Source organism: Giraffa tippelskirchi, chromosome 9 (assembly GCF_054371585.1).
Source record: "Giraffa tippelskirchi isolate mGirTip1 chromosome 9, T2T-mGirTip1v1.2.pri, whole genome shotgun sequence".
NCBI lineage: Eukaryota > Metazoa > Chordata > Mammalia > Artiodactyla > Giraffidae > Giraffa > Giraffa tippelskirchi.
The window spans coordinates 42,769,041-42,788,234 of NC_137283.1; the positions used below are offsets into that span (position 1 = coordinate 42,769,041).

The window sequence follows — 19,194 nt, forward strand, 5'->3', positions numbered from 1 at the left end:
TAGAAATACTATAGTAATTTTTTTGAACATTTTACATATTTATTTTTCATCTAAGTAAAGCCTCCTAACATTCTAAAATTAGCACAACAGTTTTCTTTCTGTACTAACATCTAGATGCACAAAGCTGGGTTTCTTAAGGCTATGGTACATGAAATTAATATTCTTAGCATTAATGTTAAATAAAACACGGCATATTTCGCATACGAAAGAATGTCTTCTAAACAAATATTTTAAAAGTTCATGCGTTAAACTAGAATTTAAGAGGCAGTTATGTAAAATACAATGCAACTCAAATCCTAAAACACTTACATATTGATAGAATATTAAAATTTTAGAAAAATCTTACTTGTTTCCTCCTTTTCATTCTCAGTCAGGGTAATAGATTTACTTCCTTGGTTTATAGTCATCAAAATTCGTTGTAGTTGGTCTTCTGTTAGACACACCAAACTGCTCTTTCTATTTTCAGCGGTGATGTGCTTTCTGCAAGGCTTCTGTTTAGCTACTACAAATGTATTCATGGTGTTTCTAGTCTTCTGTATATTAGGGGGTGCAAATGAAATTTCTTTTTCGGTATGAAGACTGTCTTTGTCTGCATACTGTTTACATAAATCCTTAGTGGGTGAAAAAGTCATACTATTTTTTTCACCTTTTACCAGTGAAGTTTCTGAACCAATTCTTTTCTTTTGCAAAAATTTTTCACTCCTGACACAAGTGTTTTGTGATTTTAGAATGTATCCAGTTTTAGTCCGTAAAGGATATTTTGCAATCTTGGTCTTATTTCCCATCTGTTAAAACAACAGAAATCTATTATTTATAATAGCATATGAAAAATCAACAATTATCTCTATATCATCAATGATAAGTCAGGCTTCGAAACTTTTTTCCCTCCATTTTGCTGGTCAGGTAATACACCCTAGAAACTCACACTTAACCTTTGCAAATCTTCATTTGAAATCTTTAACAACTGGAAATGATTATTTTATTTCAGGATAACGAAGATTACAAAACAATTTTAATTCTAGTTGTTATAGTCCATTCCACTTCAGCTTTGAATGTCATGTCAGCATTTTAACACCCACAATACCTTTGTCTTAACAGGCATTTACAGACATGTAGGTTACCAGCCCTTAATCCTTGAAAATCTTAGCTGGTGGGTCACCATCCCTCTCTCTAACCTAACTCCTATCTTAACTACTTGTGCTTTCACCTTGTTTGAATACCCTCACTTCCTTGGACTCTGCTCCTATATGCTTATCTTCCATGCTACCTCAGTTACTTTTTCTCATGGTGGTATCTTATACTGACCTTGTAACTACCCATAACTGTAACCTTTCATAATCACAATTTCAACAAGAACCTCGTCATAGACCTTAGCACTCATCAATCCCTCTACACTGGACATTATTCCTTCAAATTTTACATGGCTCATTCACTAACCACCTTCAAATCATGGCTCCAACATGACTGGCTCATGAAAGTCTTCTCTGAACACTCTATTAAAAATTGCAGGCTTCCTGCTCTAAACTCACTCCCACCTCCCTACTCCCCACTTTCCCAAGGCTACTGTGCCCCGACACCACCCTTATGGCAGAAAGCTCCAATACTTAGGTCACCTGATGCAAAGAACTGACTCATCGGAAAAGAGCCTGATGCTGGGAAAGACTGAAGGCGGGAGGAGAAGAGGATGAGAAAGGATGAGATGGTTGGATGGTATCACCGACTCAATGGACATGAGTTTGAGTAAACTCCAGCAGTTTGTGATGGGACAGGGAAGCCTGGTGTGCTGCAGTCCATGGGGTCACAAAGAGTCTGTGCACCTTCCCTTTCTCGCCTTTATTTTGCTCTATACCACTTTTGGCATTGTAATATTCTATATTTATTTTGATTATTTTCTGCCCATCCCATCTTTTTCTAATTTAAACTTCACAGGGCAAAGATTTTTGTTTGCTTTGTCCACTGCCGTGTCCCCAGTATCTGAACAGTGAGTGCAACAGGGTAGGTTTAAGGAACCTACCCTTAAACAGGTAGGTTTAAGGAAATTTTGTTGAGTGACTATCTTCAACTACACCACTTAAAGACCGAATTCTTTATCTCTCATCCCCAAGTTAGCGTCCCTTTCCAAAATATCTAATTTTTGTAGCACTACTGTTCTAATCTTTCAGATCAATAACCATGGAGTCATCTTTGAGTCTTTATTTTCCTTCATGGTCTTCTTTAGTTTACCAGCAAATATTGGTCATTTCTTCCTTCCAAATGTCTTTTTCTCCCCTTTTATATGACAGTAAGTCTAAATTCAGGTTTTCATTACCAAACTATTACAGCTTGCTTATCTCAAATCTCTCTCTTATTTAACCCACTGTACATTTCTGCAGACACATCTAACATAAAGTAATACAACAGTCATTCAGTCAATATTAAGTGTAGCTCTTTAGGTGATCAACACTGTGGAAAAGATGTTGAAGGCATAAAATGAGTAAGACAAAATTCCTGCTGTCAAGGAGTGGGGTAGATGCCACATGGCTTTCATCTGGCTTATCGTATCTCAAATCTCCTTACTTTCAAAAATTACAAAATACATAACACCACGCTTTGACCAATTAATCAACCTCACTTTACCCTACTTTTCAAAATGTACTGTATCAGCAGCAGCAAAATCTCTTTATTATCCTCTTCATCCCACTTACACCCTTTTATCCCAGGCTTTAAGACTTTTGATAATACTAATAGCACAATCTAACAAGCTCCTTTACCCTCCTATCACTATGGCTATTTTTACATAACTAATTCTTTCAATGAAAGGTGACAAATTTAAATACCTACTGCAAATTAGGCTGGGCGGTAACTAGGATGAACTGAAGAGCACTTATCCGTCTAAAGCAGGCAGCCACCAGTCAGAAGCAGCTTACATTGACAAACAGGAATTTGAGTCTACTTACTAGATCATCTAGTATTTCAAGAGAACCAAAAATGCCATATTTTACCTTAAAGTTTCAATTTTTAGACACTCACAATTCATTCTAGTTTTTGAAAATCACTGTGTGTTAAGCAAATTATCAGCAGACTGCACACAGCTTACAAAGCTGAGCCCTACACCCCAATCTCCAACTACTACAGCTATTACTACTACCCACTCTTCTTTGACTCATACTGACTGTTTTGGGATCATGAACAGTTGAGCATTTCAGTTCTCTAGTCAGTTTCTGATTCAAACTGCTAAGAAGTATAGTGTATGCCACTAATGTGTCTTAAAAATTTCTTACTATTGTCCCCTTCTTTACATTCTGATAACCATCATACTTCAGGGTCTCATAAAACTCTTCCGGACTAAAATAACTAGCTCTAAGTAGGGTCCCTGTTATGATAATCTGTCCTTCACAGAACTACCCAAAGCCCTTTCTTACAACACAAATCCTATCTAGTCTACTTTTCAAAACAAGTAAGTTCAAACCCTTTGAATATACATTTAAACTCCTCACAATCGTAATCACCCTAAGTTTTATGTTGTATACATTCCCTGCTGATATACACACTATCCCCAAATGCAAATTATGGTTTGTACTTTGGTATTTTGCCTGCTATTTTCTTTGAGTTTAGAATATACTTCTCTGCTTCTTTCACTGTGAATATCTCCCTCATCTTTTAAGTTTTAACTAAAGAGTCAGCTCATTTATGAAGTATTCCCTGTCTCCTCAAACCACAAAGGACTGTTCTTTGCAAAGTTTTTTTCTTTTTACAACTCTAGTATGGTACACATTTTATTTTACTTGTAATATATAGTTATTTACTGAACTGACTTTTAGAAACATGGACTAGGTTTTACTTTTTTTTTTTCTCTCAGAGTCACAGAACAAATACAGTCAAGAATGTAGCTATACACACATAGTGGAGTTTCACAGCTGCAGTAAATTCTTTTAAACAGAAACCTATTAATTGCAGCCCCAATTTAACTAGAACTGTTTTGCTACAGTCTACTTATACCAGAAATAAATACAGAAAAAATCACCTGAAAGTATTTAATGAAAAAGGGGGGTAGCAATGTCTGGCATGAGATCAATATACACTCAGCTCAATCCTCAATGTTTGTAGCTTAATGCCTGAGAAGAGTAATGAGTGGAAGCAGCAAAAAATCATGAACTATCAAATAAATATTCAATTATGTTCAAGTTACTTAATAGGAAAAAGCAATCTAGCCCATATCATTTTCCAAGTGTTTACTGGATCAGATGAATTTTAATCGATCAAGTAGGGTATTAATGTCATAAACATTTCTATGTAGCATGGTGCTCTTTACCTAAATTTAAAATTTTTTAAATGTTTTAATTGTACCAATATTTTTCATAATATTAAAAAAGATACAAAGACAGCGTCCAATGCATTTAACACTGGTCGACTTCAGAATTTATATGGAACCGGGATCCCAAGGTCAGAAAGAAGCAGAGAAAATTAATATTTTAAAATATAAAACATGCTGCTGCTGCTGCTAAGTTACCTCAGTCGTGTCTGACTCTGTGCAACCCCATAGACGGCAGCCCACCAGGCTCCCCTGTCCCTGGGATTCTCCAGGCAAGAACACTGGAGTGGGTTGCCATTTCCTTCTCCAATGCATGAAAGTGAAAAGTGAAAGTGAAGTCGCTCAGTCGTGTCGGACTTTTCGTGACGCCATGGGCTGCAGCCTACCAGGCTCCTCCATCCATGGGATTTTCCAGGCAAGAGTACTGGAGTGGGGTGCCATCACCTTCTCCGATAAAACATGCTACCTAGCACTAATACTGTATGCATCTTTTAGTGTGGCATTATTCTGATTCTCACACATAGAAATACATGCAAACATTTTTTTAATGTTTTATATTTCAACTAATTGTGAGATATTTTTATGACTTTAGAATTTATAAATTACCCATGACACTGAATCATTAACATTTCTCTCACTTCTCTTCCTATAAAAGCTAAAGAAATTAGACTGGCAACCACATTTATTTCATATTCACTCCCACAGATTAAAGAAAAATGCAGGAGAGATTTTGAAAAAATTAAAGTACTCAGACCACAGTGTGTTAAACTTGATGATGAGCTAGAGCTCAGTGTTTAAAGAGCACACTATGAACATGAGAGTAATTCAAATGGTGAGGAAGATGAAAAAAAGAACTATAGGCAGTATGGTCACTTAGGAGCTTACCCTAGTAGAAGAAAAGAAAAGCACTATGATGAGTGAGTTTATGAACAACTTACAGAACACAGAAATCAACATACAGGGGCAGAATTGAGATTTAGGGAACTTAGGTTGCATCAGTACTTTCTTCTAGCTTTACTGAGGTTTAACAGGTGTACAATTTGATGATTTGATGTAAGTATACACTGTGAAATAATCACCACAATCAAGCTAATTAACATACCCACCACCTCACATAGTTACCATGCATCAGTATTTTGGTGTCTCCAAAGCAAGAGGAATAAAACAATCTGCTTTAATTCAATAAATAAATATCTAGACCCCTAAAAGAATTTTGAAAAGATTTTACCAAAAGTCCAAGACTAGTAACTTAATTACAGGCATAAAAGGGGATCTCCAGATGTCCCAAGTTGGTTAAAAAGATAATGAAATGTCTTCACAAATGTACTGACAATAACAAATTCATTAAGGACACAATTTGAAGAGGGAATATGTGCAAGAAAACAGAGGCCAGGGGAAGACACAAATCAACTATTACAGGTAGTTTTTGTTTGTTTTTAAATCTAGGAGCTTGAAAAGGAGTACTGTATTTGTTACTGTGACTCAAATAAAAACAATTGTTACAATATTTTAGGGCAGAAAAATATTTTGCAATTAAGGGAACACACAAGGTATGCATATACCATGTGTATCTAACAACTTTTATAGGTAGCTTGCGGAATTAGTTAGACCATTATCACCCATTTACCAAGTAACTGATAAGCTGGGAACTCAAGCATCTTCTCCACCTTGAGTAAACCTGGAAACCAAAGCCATCAAGGGTTCAGAATTGATAAGTGCCACATCACCCAAACTGGGCTCTACTCAAGACATGGAAAAACAGACTTTAAGAAGCTGCAAAATAAAGGGGGCTATAGAAACTTAGGGAGGAGAACAGAAATTTCTGCTGCTTAATGGGAAAAGAAATGGGAAAGAAGTGGTATCAAAATTTTGAAGTGGTAATCTATTCTGCAGAAAATAGCACTGTGGGTTCCTGATAAGGAAAAATAATTGAAAAGGAAAATTATCATTTAGCTTAAGTGTAACCTCTTAGACTAAGAAGCTAAATGCATTTAAGATTTTGTCAACCAAATACATCCGTTTGGTGAGGGAAAATGAAATCTGAGTATGAAAAAAGAACTTTGTTTTAAAGATCTCAGGAATTACACTGTCTGGTACAGTAGTTACTAAATTTAAACTAAAAATAAAATAAATGAATTAACAATTAACTTCCTTATTCATACTGATCACATTTTAAGTCCTTAACAGCTACACATGGCTAGTGGCTGGCTGTCATATTGGACAGCACTGATTTTATAACATTTTCATCACTGCAGAAAGTGTTACTGGATAGAACTGATCTGGAGAAAGAAATTCTAAAAGTCTTTTTGAACCGAAAAATTACAATTCCATTTCTGTGAAAGGACCAGCTTGAAAGCAAGCAAACAATAACTTTTCATCATCATTCCAAATCCTTTATGATAGTTTGACAGGAATTATTTTCAAACCACTGTAAAGTGAATTGCATTTTACATTTGAAAACAAGTCAGGTCAAAGTCATTTGGCTTACCTTTCCAGAAATTTTTGACTTATGTTCTACAAAAGAAAAAAAAATTACTAAACTATCAACCAAAAACATACTAAGGCAGTCACAAAAGAAAATTTTAATTAGCATTGTTTTAAGAAGATATTAATTAAAAATATTAACCCCCCAAAACATTAACTTTAGATATTAAATGTTTTAACTTTTACAGTATGGTTCAAATAGTTCTATTTCATTTTTGTTCACTTTCCAAGGTAAAACTATAAACAGTTTAGAGAAAAAGAAAATAATCTGAATGAGAAGAGTACCAAAGCATACTCTGAGTTTTAAAACTAATACTAAAAATGACTCTAAAACTATGGTCTTATTATAAACTGAATTTTCTCAAACAATACACTGTTCAAATGCACAAAACATAAACACATAAGTTTCACCTAGATTACTCACTAGACAATAAGCATGTTTGCTATATACAAATATAACAAAGAGATGTTACATATGAAATATACTGGAATATTAAATTATTTGAATAAATACTGACAGTGGTAAGCAATGATGTGATCTGACTCTACTTGGCTAAAAAAAATTTGAGAAAGTTAGGGAAACCAGTTTTTTTCCAAGTATCATTTAAATATTTCACTACAAGCAAAAAATATATTACAAAGTAATACATTTTATGTAGGAATCTAAAAGTTTATATTTTAGATTTCCAGTAACATAGCATACCATATGGAGACAATATAAGCTTGGTTTTTCCATTCAATAATTCCGTTTCAAGCTTTAAACCATCTCTGCAAAATAAAAGAAAGCTGTCTGTCATTTTTAAGAAACAGCAACACTTTAAATAGCCAGAAATGTTCATTTGAACCTTGCAAGTAAATTTGTTCTTTTGAATTTATACAGGAACCTTGTAAATATTAAACCATTTAAAAAAAAATTTGTTTGTGTTCATTTTTTTTAATTGAGGTATAGTTGAAATCATTCTTTTAATTTAAAACATTTTTCAATTCAAGATAAAATTTAAAACTACACAGAAAAAAATTCTTGAAGCTTTCCTACAAAGAATTATCGTCTTCAACCTGAAACTTCTTTTTGTTCAGTTCAGCTGCTCAGTTGTAAAGGAATAAATAAATCTGGTTATTCTAACATCATTTAATTCTTTTAACTCTAGACTGGAAAAAAAAATGCTGTTAGGAAATTCCTCACCTATGTTAAAGGAGCAAAACCTCTAGTTACTATTTATTAGTTTCATAATGGTCTCATGACTAATACATTCTATGGCCTATTAGAACAGTATTTGGAACTGAACCTGTAAGATTGCCACCAGGGTTATAAACTGCTTGAACATGGAGTTTTACTTTGAACATTTCAACTAAAACACATTCAGACTTAGTGACACTTTTTTAAGTATCACAGCAAAACACCTATATTTTCCCCTCTGTACTTTATCTATGCCTGTCAAATGCAAGAGTACAAAGTAACAGTAGTTACTGTCAATGAAAATTGCACATTTATTAAAGTCCTAATAAAAATTTCACTAAAACCAAAAGCAGCAGTACACACAGTTATTATATTATTTTAGTAAAGTGAGGGGGGCAGGAGAGAGGAAGGGAAGAAGTAGATCAATAAGTATCAACAGAGACAAAAATGACGTCCACAGTAAAAAAAATTAAACCCGGCAGACCAAAAAAAGGGAATACGAAATTTGCTTGGATGCTAAGGTGGGGGAAATCAAAAGACCTCAACTTATGATTAAGATAAAACCCTGGAAAGAATGGGTTTTAAGGGTTTCCCGGTTGCACAGTTATAAACAGTTCATGTTTACATTGGTGAAATTTAAACAAAAGACTTTGAATGAAATTGTAAAGTACGTTTATTCAGTACTACTGCGTTGCAAACGCCTTCAGGGGCTGTCTTATTTATTTGCTATCCCTAGATTCTATCTGCTAAATGAGGTACATATGTGTAAGTTTGGTGATTTTTCATCTTCTTAAAATATCAAACTTCCCAGTCATGAAAGCCATGCAACGGTCCTTTTTATTTGGCTTCCCTGATGGCTCAGACGATAAAGAAACTGCGTGCAATACTGGACACCAGGGTGCAATCCCTGGGTCAGGAGAGTTCCCCGGAGAAGGGAATGGCAACCCACTCCAGTATTCTCGCCTGGAGAATCCCATGACAGAGGAGCCTGGAAGGCTATATAGTCCATGGGGTCGCCATGCAACGGTTCTTTTTATTTACTCAACCACTGTCTCCTGGAGAAGGAAATGGCAACCCACTCCAGTATTCTTGCCTGGGGAATCCCATGGACAGAGGAACTTGGCAGGCTACAGTCCATGGGGTCACAAAGATTCGAACACGACTGAGTGACTAACAACCACCACCACCACTATCTAATGAGGGCCTATAAGATGTCAAACACAAGTGATCCACGGCTCCTCGAGAAGCCTAGGCTCTTTGCACTGCAGGCGCTAAGCTTCTCTGGGCGCTCCAACATTGCGAAAAAAAAAAAACAAACCCCACGACAGGGACGCAAAGCACCAGAACCTGGGCCAGGGTTTCTTCCCGGGAAGCTGCTAAGCTTTATCTCTCCACCTACCCTCACCCTTTTACCTCCTCTCATGCCTCTCCTTCTCCCTCTTGAGATACAGGAGGAAGTGAAAAGGAGAGACGGACAGTTTTCACGCGAGTTATTAATTTGAGAAGTCAAAGGCCGACCCAGCCCCTTGCCCCTCTCCACTTCAGGGAGCCGGTACTGCAGCTTGGGACGACACAGGACTGGAAGGTTCCCCGCGAAGGACTCCAAGGGCCAATTAAGCCTCGCCCTTCCACAGACGACCACCTTTCTCTTCCCAGCTTACCCCAAGTTCATGGCCTGACCTCCCGCTCTCTCCACAGGACGCTCAAGCCCCTTGTGTACGCCGGTTGCTGCCGTCGCTCAACAAGCACTACGCCGATTGGATACAGTGATGCCGGCGGAGAGCGGGCCAATCAGGATTGAGTATACTGGCGCCTGCGCTTGGGGGGCGGCTCCAAGAGCACTATCCTTTCGCTCCACCTGCGGTTTGTGGTGCTGATTCTAGAACGGTGGGAGTTCTTACCTGGGAATTGCATCCCCTAGAGTTCACAGAGAGCACTCAGAGAAGTAGAGGTGGCAAAAGTAGGGAGAAACAAAAAGCATTAACATTGTTTGGCAATTAACATTTGCTATATTGTACATTTGGAAGAGAGGCTTATTTTAGTGTAAAATAAGTTAGGGAGGGGGTACTGGATGGGGAAGATCCTCTGGAGAAGGAAATGGCAACCCACTCCAGTATTCTTGCCTGAGAAATCCCATGGACAAGGGAAGCGTGGTGGGCTACAGTCCATGGGGTCGCAAAAGAGTCAGACATGATTTAGCGACTAAACAACTGGAGAGAGACTCCTAGGGCAGGTACATGATATATCTTATTTCTAGCTGTGACTACGGCATGAAGCCCAGTACACTGTAGCTCTTAAACAGCAGCAACAACTGCAACTGCTAAATAGTGCCATACCTGGATTTAAGGGCCTTTTGTGTCTTGTTTAAGCTTTACCACTTTATCCCTGAAGCACGGAGAGGTCCAAGAACTTGCGTAAGGTCACTTATCAAGCATTGTAACCGGAGAGCCCTCTTTTCAATCTAGTGTTACAGGAGTCTCCTATTCATCCTTCAAATCTCAATTTAAATATCACTTCCTGGATGGGATGGGGAGGGAGGTGGAAGGGGGGTCCAAAAGGGGGAACGCGTGTAAAACCATGGCTGATTCATGTCAATGTACGGCAAAAACTACTACAATATTGTAAAGTAATTAGCCCCCAACTAAAATAAATCAATTTATTAAAAAATAAATATCACTTCCTCCATGGAGCTGGAGGAATTCTCTAGTGGGTAAATTAGGAGCCCAGTCTCTGGACTTCCCAGTCCCTGCCCTTTCAATCAGGGTACTAACACATTTTAGATCCTGTGTCAGGGAGAGCCTCCGAGGAACACAGTTGGTTTTTGACTCCTCTATACTCACAGCACTTAGAACTGAACAGTATAGAAAGTAAATATTTGTTAAGTGAATGAACAGCATAAATTTTTAATGGCAACAACAACTTTATTAAATTTGGCAATGCTATTTCATGATGAAGATGCCCCTAGACATAATGAAGTTACTAAAAGTTTATGAATTTTTCATCTATCTTTTCTTAAATGATTTTTACAAACATAGTTGTAATAAATGTGGCACACTGAATTCTTATGGTACATTCAGTAAAAACTGAAAGACATCCTTGAATATTCATTTATGTATTGGGTCTGTGGAAAATAAACTTAGAAACATGATAATTTATTTGATTAAATGAACAGATACCCATGTATATTTGATCCTCTCTTGTTTTTAAGTAAGACCCTAATGCTGGGTAGGATTGGGGGCGGAAGGAGAAGGGGACGACAGAGGATGAGATGGTTGGATGGCATCACCGACTCGATGGACATGGGTTTGGGTAGACTCCGGGAGTTGGTGATGGACAGAGAGGCCTGGCGTGCTGCGATTCATGGGGTCGCAAAGAGTCGGACACGACTGAGCGACTGAACTGAACTGTTTTTAAGTAAAACTCATCTGTGCATATGGGAAAAGAAAAGCTAAAAGGACTTAAGCTAACATGTTAACAGAAGTATTTCTGGGAGCTAACATAGTATGACTTCTAAAATTTTGTTTCTAACTTTCATTATTATGAAAATGTTTAGACAAAAACAAGAATAGTTCAATGAACACCCTCTACCTAGATGTGACAGTTGTTAATATTTTGCTACATTTGCTTTTTCCCTCTGCACGTAGACAAACACACACATACACCCACGTCCTTACCAGTTTATATGTACATGCATGTACATTCTCACCTTTTTTTGCATCACTATTTGCAAGTAAGTTACAGACATTAACACTTTGCCCGTAAACATGAAAGCATGTATTACTAAGAATAAGACATAGTCACAGCACTATTATTACACCTAAGAAAATTAACGATTTTATGATAATATGGAATGTTCCAATCCCTATCTAATTTTCCCCACTTGTTCTAGGAATATATTCTATATAGCTGAAGAGAATTAAGAAATAAAAACCTCTAGTTATAAAATAAATAAGCCACATGGATATAATAAACAGCATAAGGAGTATGGTCAATAATATTGTAGTAACTTTTAATGGGAACAGATCATTACTAGACTTACCACGCTGATCATTTCATAATGTATGCAGATATATAAAATCACTATGTAGTACACTTGAAAGTTATAGAATATTATATAGCAACTATATCTCAATAAAAAGAGAACATTTTAAGATGTTATTATGTAGGGTTTCCCTGGTGACTCCATACTAAAGAATCCACCTGCTAATACAGGAGACACACGTTCGATCCATGATCCAGGAAGATCCCACATGATGTGGAGCACCTAAGCCCCACACGCCAGAGTACTGAAGCCCGTGAGCCCTAGAGTTTGTGCTCTGCAACACGAGAAGCCATAGCAATGAGAAGCCTGTGCACCTCTTGCACTTCAAATTGGTGCAAGACTATTTCAATCCTCAAGTGTATTGTGAGGCAGGAATCAAGGATCAGTTTCCCAGTGTAGCACCCTGTAACACTCCATGCTTCTTTATGGTCTGCCTGAGATCCACTCCTCCAGAAAAGAGAGTTTAGTTAAATATTTTGAATTGATTGTGTAAGGGTATGTGAAGTTTGGAGGTACTATAAGCATACCTTTCATTTATATGCAACGGAGTTGCCTCAGGTCTTACTACCTTGTGGGTGCTAAGAGTGTCACCTTGGCAATAATCATGCTCCAAGCTGCACTGGTGGCATCTTGGCCAAGGCTAAGTACTTCTGGATTTCACTACCAGTGCACTGGAGCCCTTGAGGTATCCAAGCCCTTTGTTCTCTCTGTTGAGTGCACAGCATAGTTTTCCAGAGCTGTGGATCCAGGCTGCCTGGGGTCAGATCCCAGCTTTGTTGCATACCAGCTGTGTGATTAAAGGAAGTTATTAACCTGATTCAGTTTTATCTTTGAAACAATGAAGATGAATACTAGTATTCTACTTCATAGGGCTGTTATAAGGGTTACATGAGTTTAAACACATGCATAAGTCCTCTTGGAGGAGGTCACCATTAGTCCTACCATGGAGACATCAGACTCCAGGACTGGGCTGCCACAGGCCAAAATACAGGGAGGGAGCACAGCTCTAACTATGAGCAGAAAATTGAATTGAAGGTTTACTGAACATGGCCCATGCCTTGAGAACCTCATAAACAGTATGAAAAGGCAAAAAGATAAGACACTGAAAGATGAACCCTCCATGTCAGTAGGTGTCCCATATGCTATTGGAGAAGAATGGATAAATAGCTCCAGAAAGAATGAAAAGGGTGAGACAAAGCAGAAACAACACCCAGTTGTGAATGTGTCTAGTGGTGAAAGTAAAGTTCAAAACTGTAAAGAACAATATTGCACTGGAACCTGGAATGTTAGGTCCATGAATCAAGATAAACTGGATGTTGTCAAACAGGAGATGGCAAGAGTGAACGTGGACATGTTAGGAATCAGTGAACTCAAATGGACCAGAATGGGCGAATCTAATTCAGATGACCATTTTATCTACTATTGTAGACAAGATTCCTTAGACGAAAAGAAGGAAACCTCAAAGGTAACAAAAGAGTCCTAAATGCAGTCAGTCAGTTCAGTTGCTCAGTCATGTCCGACTCTTTGCAATCCCATGAACTGCAGCACACCAGGCCTCCCTGTCCATCACCAACACCTGGAGCCTGCTCAAACCCATGTCCATCGAGTCGGTGATGCCATCCAACCATCTCATCCTCTGTCGTCCTCTTCTCCTCCTGTCTTCAATCTTTCCCAGCAGCAGGACCTTTTTCAGTGAGTCAGTTCTTAGCATCAGGTGGCCAAAGTATTGGAGCTTCAGCATCAGTCCTTCCAATGAATATTCAGGACTGATTTCCATTAGGATTGACTGGTTGGATCTCTTTGCAGTCCAAGGGACTCTCAAGAGTTTTCTCCAACGCCACAGTTCAAAAGCATCACTTCTTCGGTGCTCAGCTTTATTTATGGTCCAACTCTTACATCTATACATGACTACTGGAAAAACCATAGCTTTGACTAGACAGACCTTGGTCTGTAAAGTGATGTCTCTGCTTTTTAATATGCTGTCTAGTTTGGTCATAGCTTTTCTTCCAAGGACCAAGAGTCCTTTCATTTTATGGCTGCAGTCACTATCTATGGTCATTTTGGAGCCCAAGAGAATAAAGTCTGTCACTGTTTCCATTGTTACCCCATCCGTTTGCCATGAAGTGATGGGACCAGATGCCATAATCTTAGTTTTTGTAATGTTGATTTTAAGCCAGCTTTTTCACTCTCCTCTTTCACTTTCATCAGCAGGCTCTTCAGTTCTTCTTCACTTTTTGCCATAAGGGTGGTGTCATCTGCATATCTGAGCTTATTGATATTTCTCCCAGCAGTCTTGATTCCAGATTGTGATTCATCCAGCCCAGCATTTCACATAATGTACTCTGTATATAAGTTAAATAAGCAGGGTAGACAATATACAGCCTTGACAGACTCCTTCTCCATTTGGAACAGTTCATTGTTCCATGTCTGGTTCTAACTGTTGCTTCTTCACCTGCATAAAGATTTCTCAGGAGGCAGGTCAGGTTGTCTGGTATTCCCATCTCTAGGAGAATTTTCCACAGTTTTTTGTCATCCACACAGTCAAAGGCTTTGGCATAGTCAATAAAGCAGAAGTAGATGTTTTTCTGGAACTCTCTTGCTTTTTGATGATCCAATGGATGTTGGCAATTTGATCTCTGGTTCCTCTGCCTTTTCCAAATCCAGTTTGAACATCTGGAAGTTCTTGGTTCATGTACAGTTGAAGCCTGGCTTGGAGAATTTTGAGTATTACTTTGCTAGCGTGTGAAATGAGTGCAACTGTGTGGTAGTTTGAACATTATTTGGCATTGTGTTTCTTTGAGACTGGAATGAAAATTGACCTTTTCTGGTCCTGTGGCAACTGCTGAGTTTTCCAAATTTGCTGGCATATTGAGTTTAGCCCTTTAACAGCATCACCTTTTAGGATTTCGAATGGCTCAGCTGAAATTCCATCACCTCCTCTAGTTTGTTTGTAGTGATGCTTCCTAAGGCCCACTTGATTTCACACTCCAGGATGTCTGGCTCTAGGTGAATGAGCATACTATCATGGTTATCTAGATCATTAAGATTTTTTCTATACAGTTCCTCTGTATATTCTTGCCACCTGTTCTTAATATCTTCCACTTCTCTTAGGTCCGTACTGTTTCTGTCCTTTATTGTACTCATCTTTGCATGAAATATTCCCTCAGTATCTCTAATTTTCTTGAAGAGATCTCTAGTCTTTCCCATTCTACTGTTTTCTTCTATTTCTTTGCATTAATCACTTAGGAAGACCTTTTTTTTAATCTCTCCTGGCTATCCTTTGGAACTCTGCTTTCAAATGGGTATATCTTTCCTTTTCTCCTTTGACTTTTGCTTCTCATCTTTTCTCAACTATTTGTAAGTCCTCCTCAGACAACCACTTTGCCTCTTTTGCCATTCTTTTTCTTGGAGATGGTCTTGATCACCGCCTCCTGTACAATGTCATGAACCTCCGTCCATATTTCTTCAGGCACTCTATCAAATCTAATCCCTTGAATCTATTTGTCACTTCCACCGTATAATCGTAAGAGATTTTATTTAGGTCATACTTGAATGGTCTAGTCATTTTTCCTACTTTCTTCAATATAAGTCTGAATTTAAATGCAGTACTTGGGTGCAATCTCAAAAAAACAGAATGATCTTGGTTCATTTCCAAGGCAAACCATATAATATCACACTAACCCAAGTCTATGCCCCAACCACTATTGCCAAAGAAGCTGACATTGAATGGTTCTATGAAGACCTACAAGACCTTCTAGAATTAACATAAAAAAAACCTGTCCTTTTCATCATAGGGGACTGGAATGCAAAAGTAAGAAGTCAAGAGATACCTGGCAAGTTTGGCCTTGAAGTACAAAATGAAGCAGGGCAAAGGCTCACAGAGTTTTTCCAGAGAAAGCACTGATCATAGCAAACAATCTCTTCCCACAACACAAGAGATAATTCTACACATGGACATCCTCAGATGGTCAATATCAAAATCAGATTGATTATATTCTTTATAGTTGAAAATGGAGAAGCTCTATACAGTCAGCAAAAACAAGACCAAGAGCTGACTCTGGCTCAGATCATGAGCTCTTTATTGCAAAATTCAGACTTAAATTGAAGAACATAGGGAAAACCACTAGGCCATTCAGGTATGACCTACATCATATCCCTTATGATTATATAATGGAAGTATCAAATGGATTCAAGGGATTAGCTCTGATAGAGTGTCTGAAGAACTATGGATGGAGGTTCATAACACTGTATAGGAGGTGGTGATCAAAACCATCCCCAAGAAAAAGAAATGCAAAAGAGGCAAAATGATTGTCTGAGTAGGCCTAACAAATAGCTGAGAAGAGAACAGAAGTGAAAGGCAAAGGAGAAAAGGAAATATATACCCACCTGAACGTAGAGTTCCAAAGAATAGCAAGGAGAGATAAGAAAGCATTCCTAAATGAACAATCCAAAGAAATAGAGGTAAACAGTAGAATGGGAAAAAGTAGAGGTCTCTTCAAGAAAATCAGAGATTCCAAAGGAACATTTCATGCAAACACGGGCACAATAAAGGACAGAAATGGCATGGACCTAATGGAAGCAGAAGAAATTAAGAACAAGTGGCAAGAATACCCAGAAGAACTATACTAAAAAAGGTTTTAATGACCTGGATAACCATGATGGTGTGATCACTCACCTAGAGCCAGACATCCTAGAGTGTGAAGTCAAGTGGGCCTTAGGAAGCATCACTACAAACAAAGCTAGTGGAGCTGATGAATTTCAGCTGAGCTGTTGAAAATCCTTAAATATGATGCTGTTAAAGTGCTCCATCCAATATGTCAGCAAATTTGGAAAACCAGCAACAGCCACAGGACTGGACAAGGTCCATTTTAATTCCAATCCCAAAGAAAGTCCATGCCAAAGAATGTTTAAACTACCACACAATTGCACACATTTCACATGCTTGCAAAGTAATGCTCAAAATCCTTCCAGGTAGACTTCAACAGTACATGAACCAAAAACATTCAGGTGTAGAAGCTGGATTTAGAAAAGATAGAGGAACCAGAGATCAAATTGCCAACATCCATTGTATCATAGAAAAAGCAGGGGAATTCCAGAAAAACATCTATTTCTGCTTCATGACTATGTTAAAGCCTTTGACTGTGTGGATCACAACAAACTGTGGAAAATTCTTAAAGAGATGGGAACACCAGACCACCTTATCTGTCTCCTGAGAAACCTGTATGCAGATCAAGAAGCAACATTAGAACTGGACAAGGAATATCTGACTGGTTCCAGACTCGGAAAGGAGTATGTCAAGGCTGTACATTGTCACCCTGCTTATTTACCTTCTTTGCAGAGCACATCATGCAAATTGCTGGGCTGGATGAATCACAAGCTGGAATCAAGTTTGCCAGAAGATATATCAATGACCTCAGATATGCAGATGACACCACCCTAATGGCAAAAAAGAAAGAAGAGGAACTAAAGAGCCTCTTGATGAAAGTGAAAGAGGAAAGTGAAAAAAGTTGTCATAAAACTCAACATTCAAAAAACTAAGGTCATGGCATCTGGTCCCATCACTTCATGGAAAATAGATGGTGCAAACATCAAGACAGTGACAGACTTTATTTTCTTGGGCTTCAAAATCACTGCAGACAGTGACTGCAATCATGAAAGGCAAAGGAGCGAAGAAAAGATATACCCAACTTAATGCAGAGTTCCAGAGAACAGCAGAGAGAGATAAGAAAGCCCTCTTAAATGAACGATGCAAAGAAATAGAGGAAAACGATAGAATGGGAAAAACTAGAGATCTCTTCAAGCAAATTAGAGACACCAAGGGAACGTTTCATGCAAAGGTGAGCACAATAAAGGACAGAAATGGTAAGGACCTAACAGATGCAGAAGAGATTAAGAACAGGTGGCAAGAATACACAGAACTGAAGAGAAAAGATCTTAATGACCCTGATAACCATGATAGTGTGCTCATTCACCTAGAGCCAGCCATCATGGAGTGTGAAGTCAAGTGGGCCTGGAATATGAAGTCAAGTGGGCCTTAGGAAGCATTACTAAAAAACAAAGCTAGTGGAGGTGATGGAACTCCTGCTGAGCTATTTCAAATCCCCAAAGCAAATGCTGTTAAAGTGCTGCACTCAATGTGCCAGCAAATTTGGAAAACTCAGCAATGGCCACAGGACTGGAAAAATTCAATTTTAATTCTAATCCCAAAGAAGGGCAATGCCAAAGAATGTTCAAACTACCACAAACTAAATCCTTTGGTTGTGTGGATCACAAAAAGTTATGGAAAATTCTTAAAGAGATGGAAACACCAGATCACCCTACCTGTCTCCTGAGAAACCTGCATGCAGGTCAAGAAGCAACAGTTAGAATTGGACATGGATGAGCAGACTGGTTCCAAATTGGGAAAGGAGTATGTCAAGGCTGTATATTGTTACCCTGCTTATTTAACTTCAACGCAGAGTACATCACGTGAAATGCTGGGCTGGATGAAGCACAAGCTGGAATTAAGATTTCTGGGAGTAATATCAATAACCTCAGATATGCAGATAACACCACCCTTATGGAAGAAAATGAAGAAGAACTAATGAGTCTCTTGATGGAGGTAAAAGAGGAAAGTAAAACAGCTGGCTTAAAACTCAGCATTGAAAAAAACGAAGATCATGGCATCTGGTCCTATCACTTCATGGCAAATAGATGGGGAAAAGATGAAAACCTTGACAGATTTTATTTTCTTGAGCTACAAAATCACTGAAGAAGGTGACTGCAGCTTGCTCCTCGGAAGAAAAGCTATGACAAAACAAGACAGAGTGTCAAAAAGCAGAGACATCACATTGCTGACACATGTCCATATCATCAAGGCTATTGTTTTCCCAGTAGTCATGTACAGATGTGAGAGCTGGACCATAAAGCAGGCTAAGCACCAGATATCGATGCTTTCCAACTGTGGTGCTGAAGAAGGCTCTTGAGAGTCCCTTGGACAGCAAGGAGATCAAACCAGTCAGTCCCAAAGGAAATCAACCCTGATAACTCATTGGAAGGACTTACGCTGAAGCTGACGCTCAATACTTTGGCCACTTGAGGCAAAGAGCCGATTCACTGGAAAAGACCCTGATACTGGGCAAGATTGAGGGCAGGTGAAGGGGGTGACAGATTATGAGATGGTTGGATGGCCTCATCGATTCAATGGACATGAGTTTGAGC

General features: G+C 38.3%; 1 protein-coding gene across 50 annotated transcripts in view; it reads right to left on the minus strand.

Annotated features, from left to right (window-relative positions):
• Positions 1-19,194, minus strand: part of CCDC66 (coiled-coil domain containing 66) — a 133,056-nt gene that overhangs the window by 49,277 nt on the left and 64,585 nt on the right. For 15 of the 50 annotated variants that reach the window (XM_081524906.1, XM_081524889.1, XM_081524884.1 and 12 more), the window contains exons 1-4: positions 9,614-9,695; positions 7,479-7,543; positions 6,780-6,805; positions 347-785 (exon numbers count right to left, since the gene is read on the minus strand). In XM_081524906.1, the coding sequence (XP_081381032.1) occupies positions 347-785; positions 6,780-6,805; positions 7,479-7,543; positions 9,614-9,624 (541 nt within the window). In that variant the 5' untranslated portion in view covers positions 9,625-9,695. Of the gene's footprint in view, positions 1-346; positions 805-2,820; positions 2,945-6,779; positions 6,806-7,469; positions 7,544-9,613; positions 9,696-19,194 lie in introns of those variants that run through there. The other 35 variants (XM_081524924.1, XM_081524922.1, XM_081524916.1 and 32 more) reach the window with 6 other exon arrangements.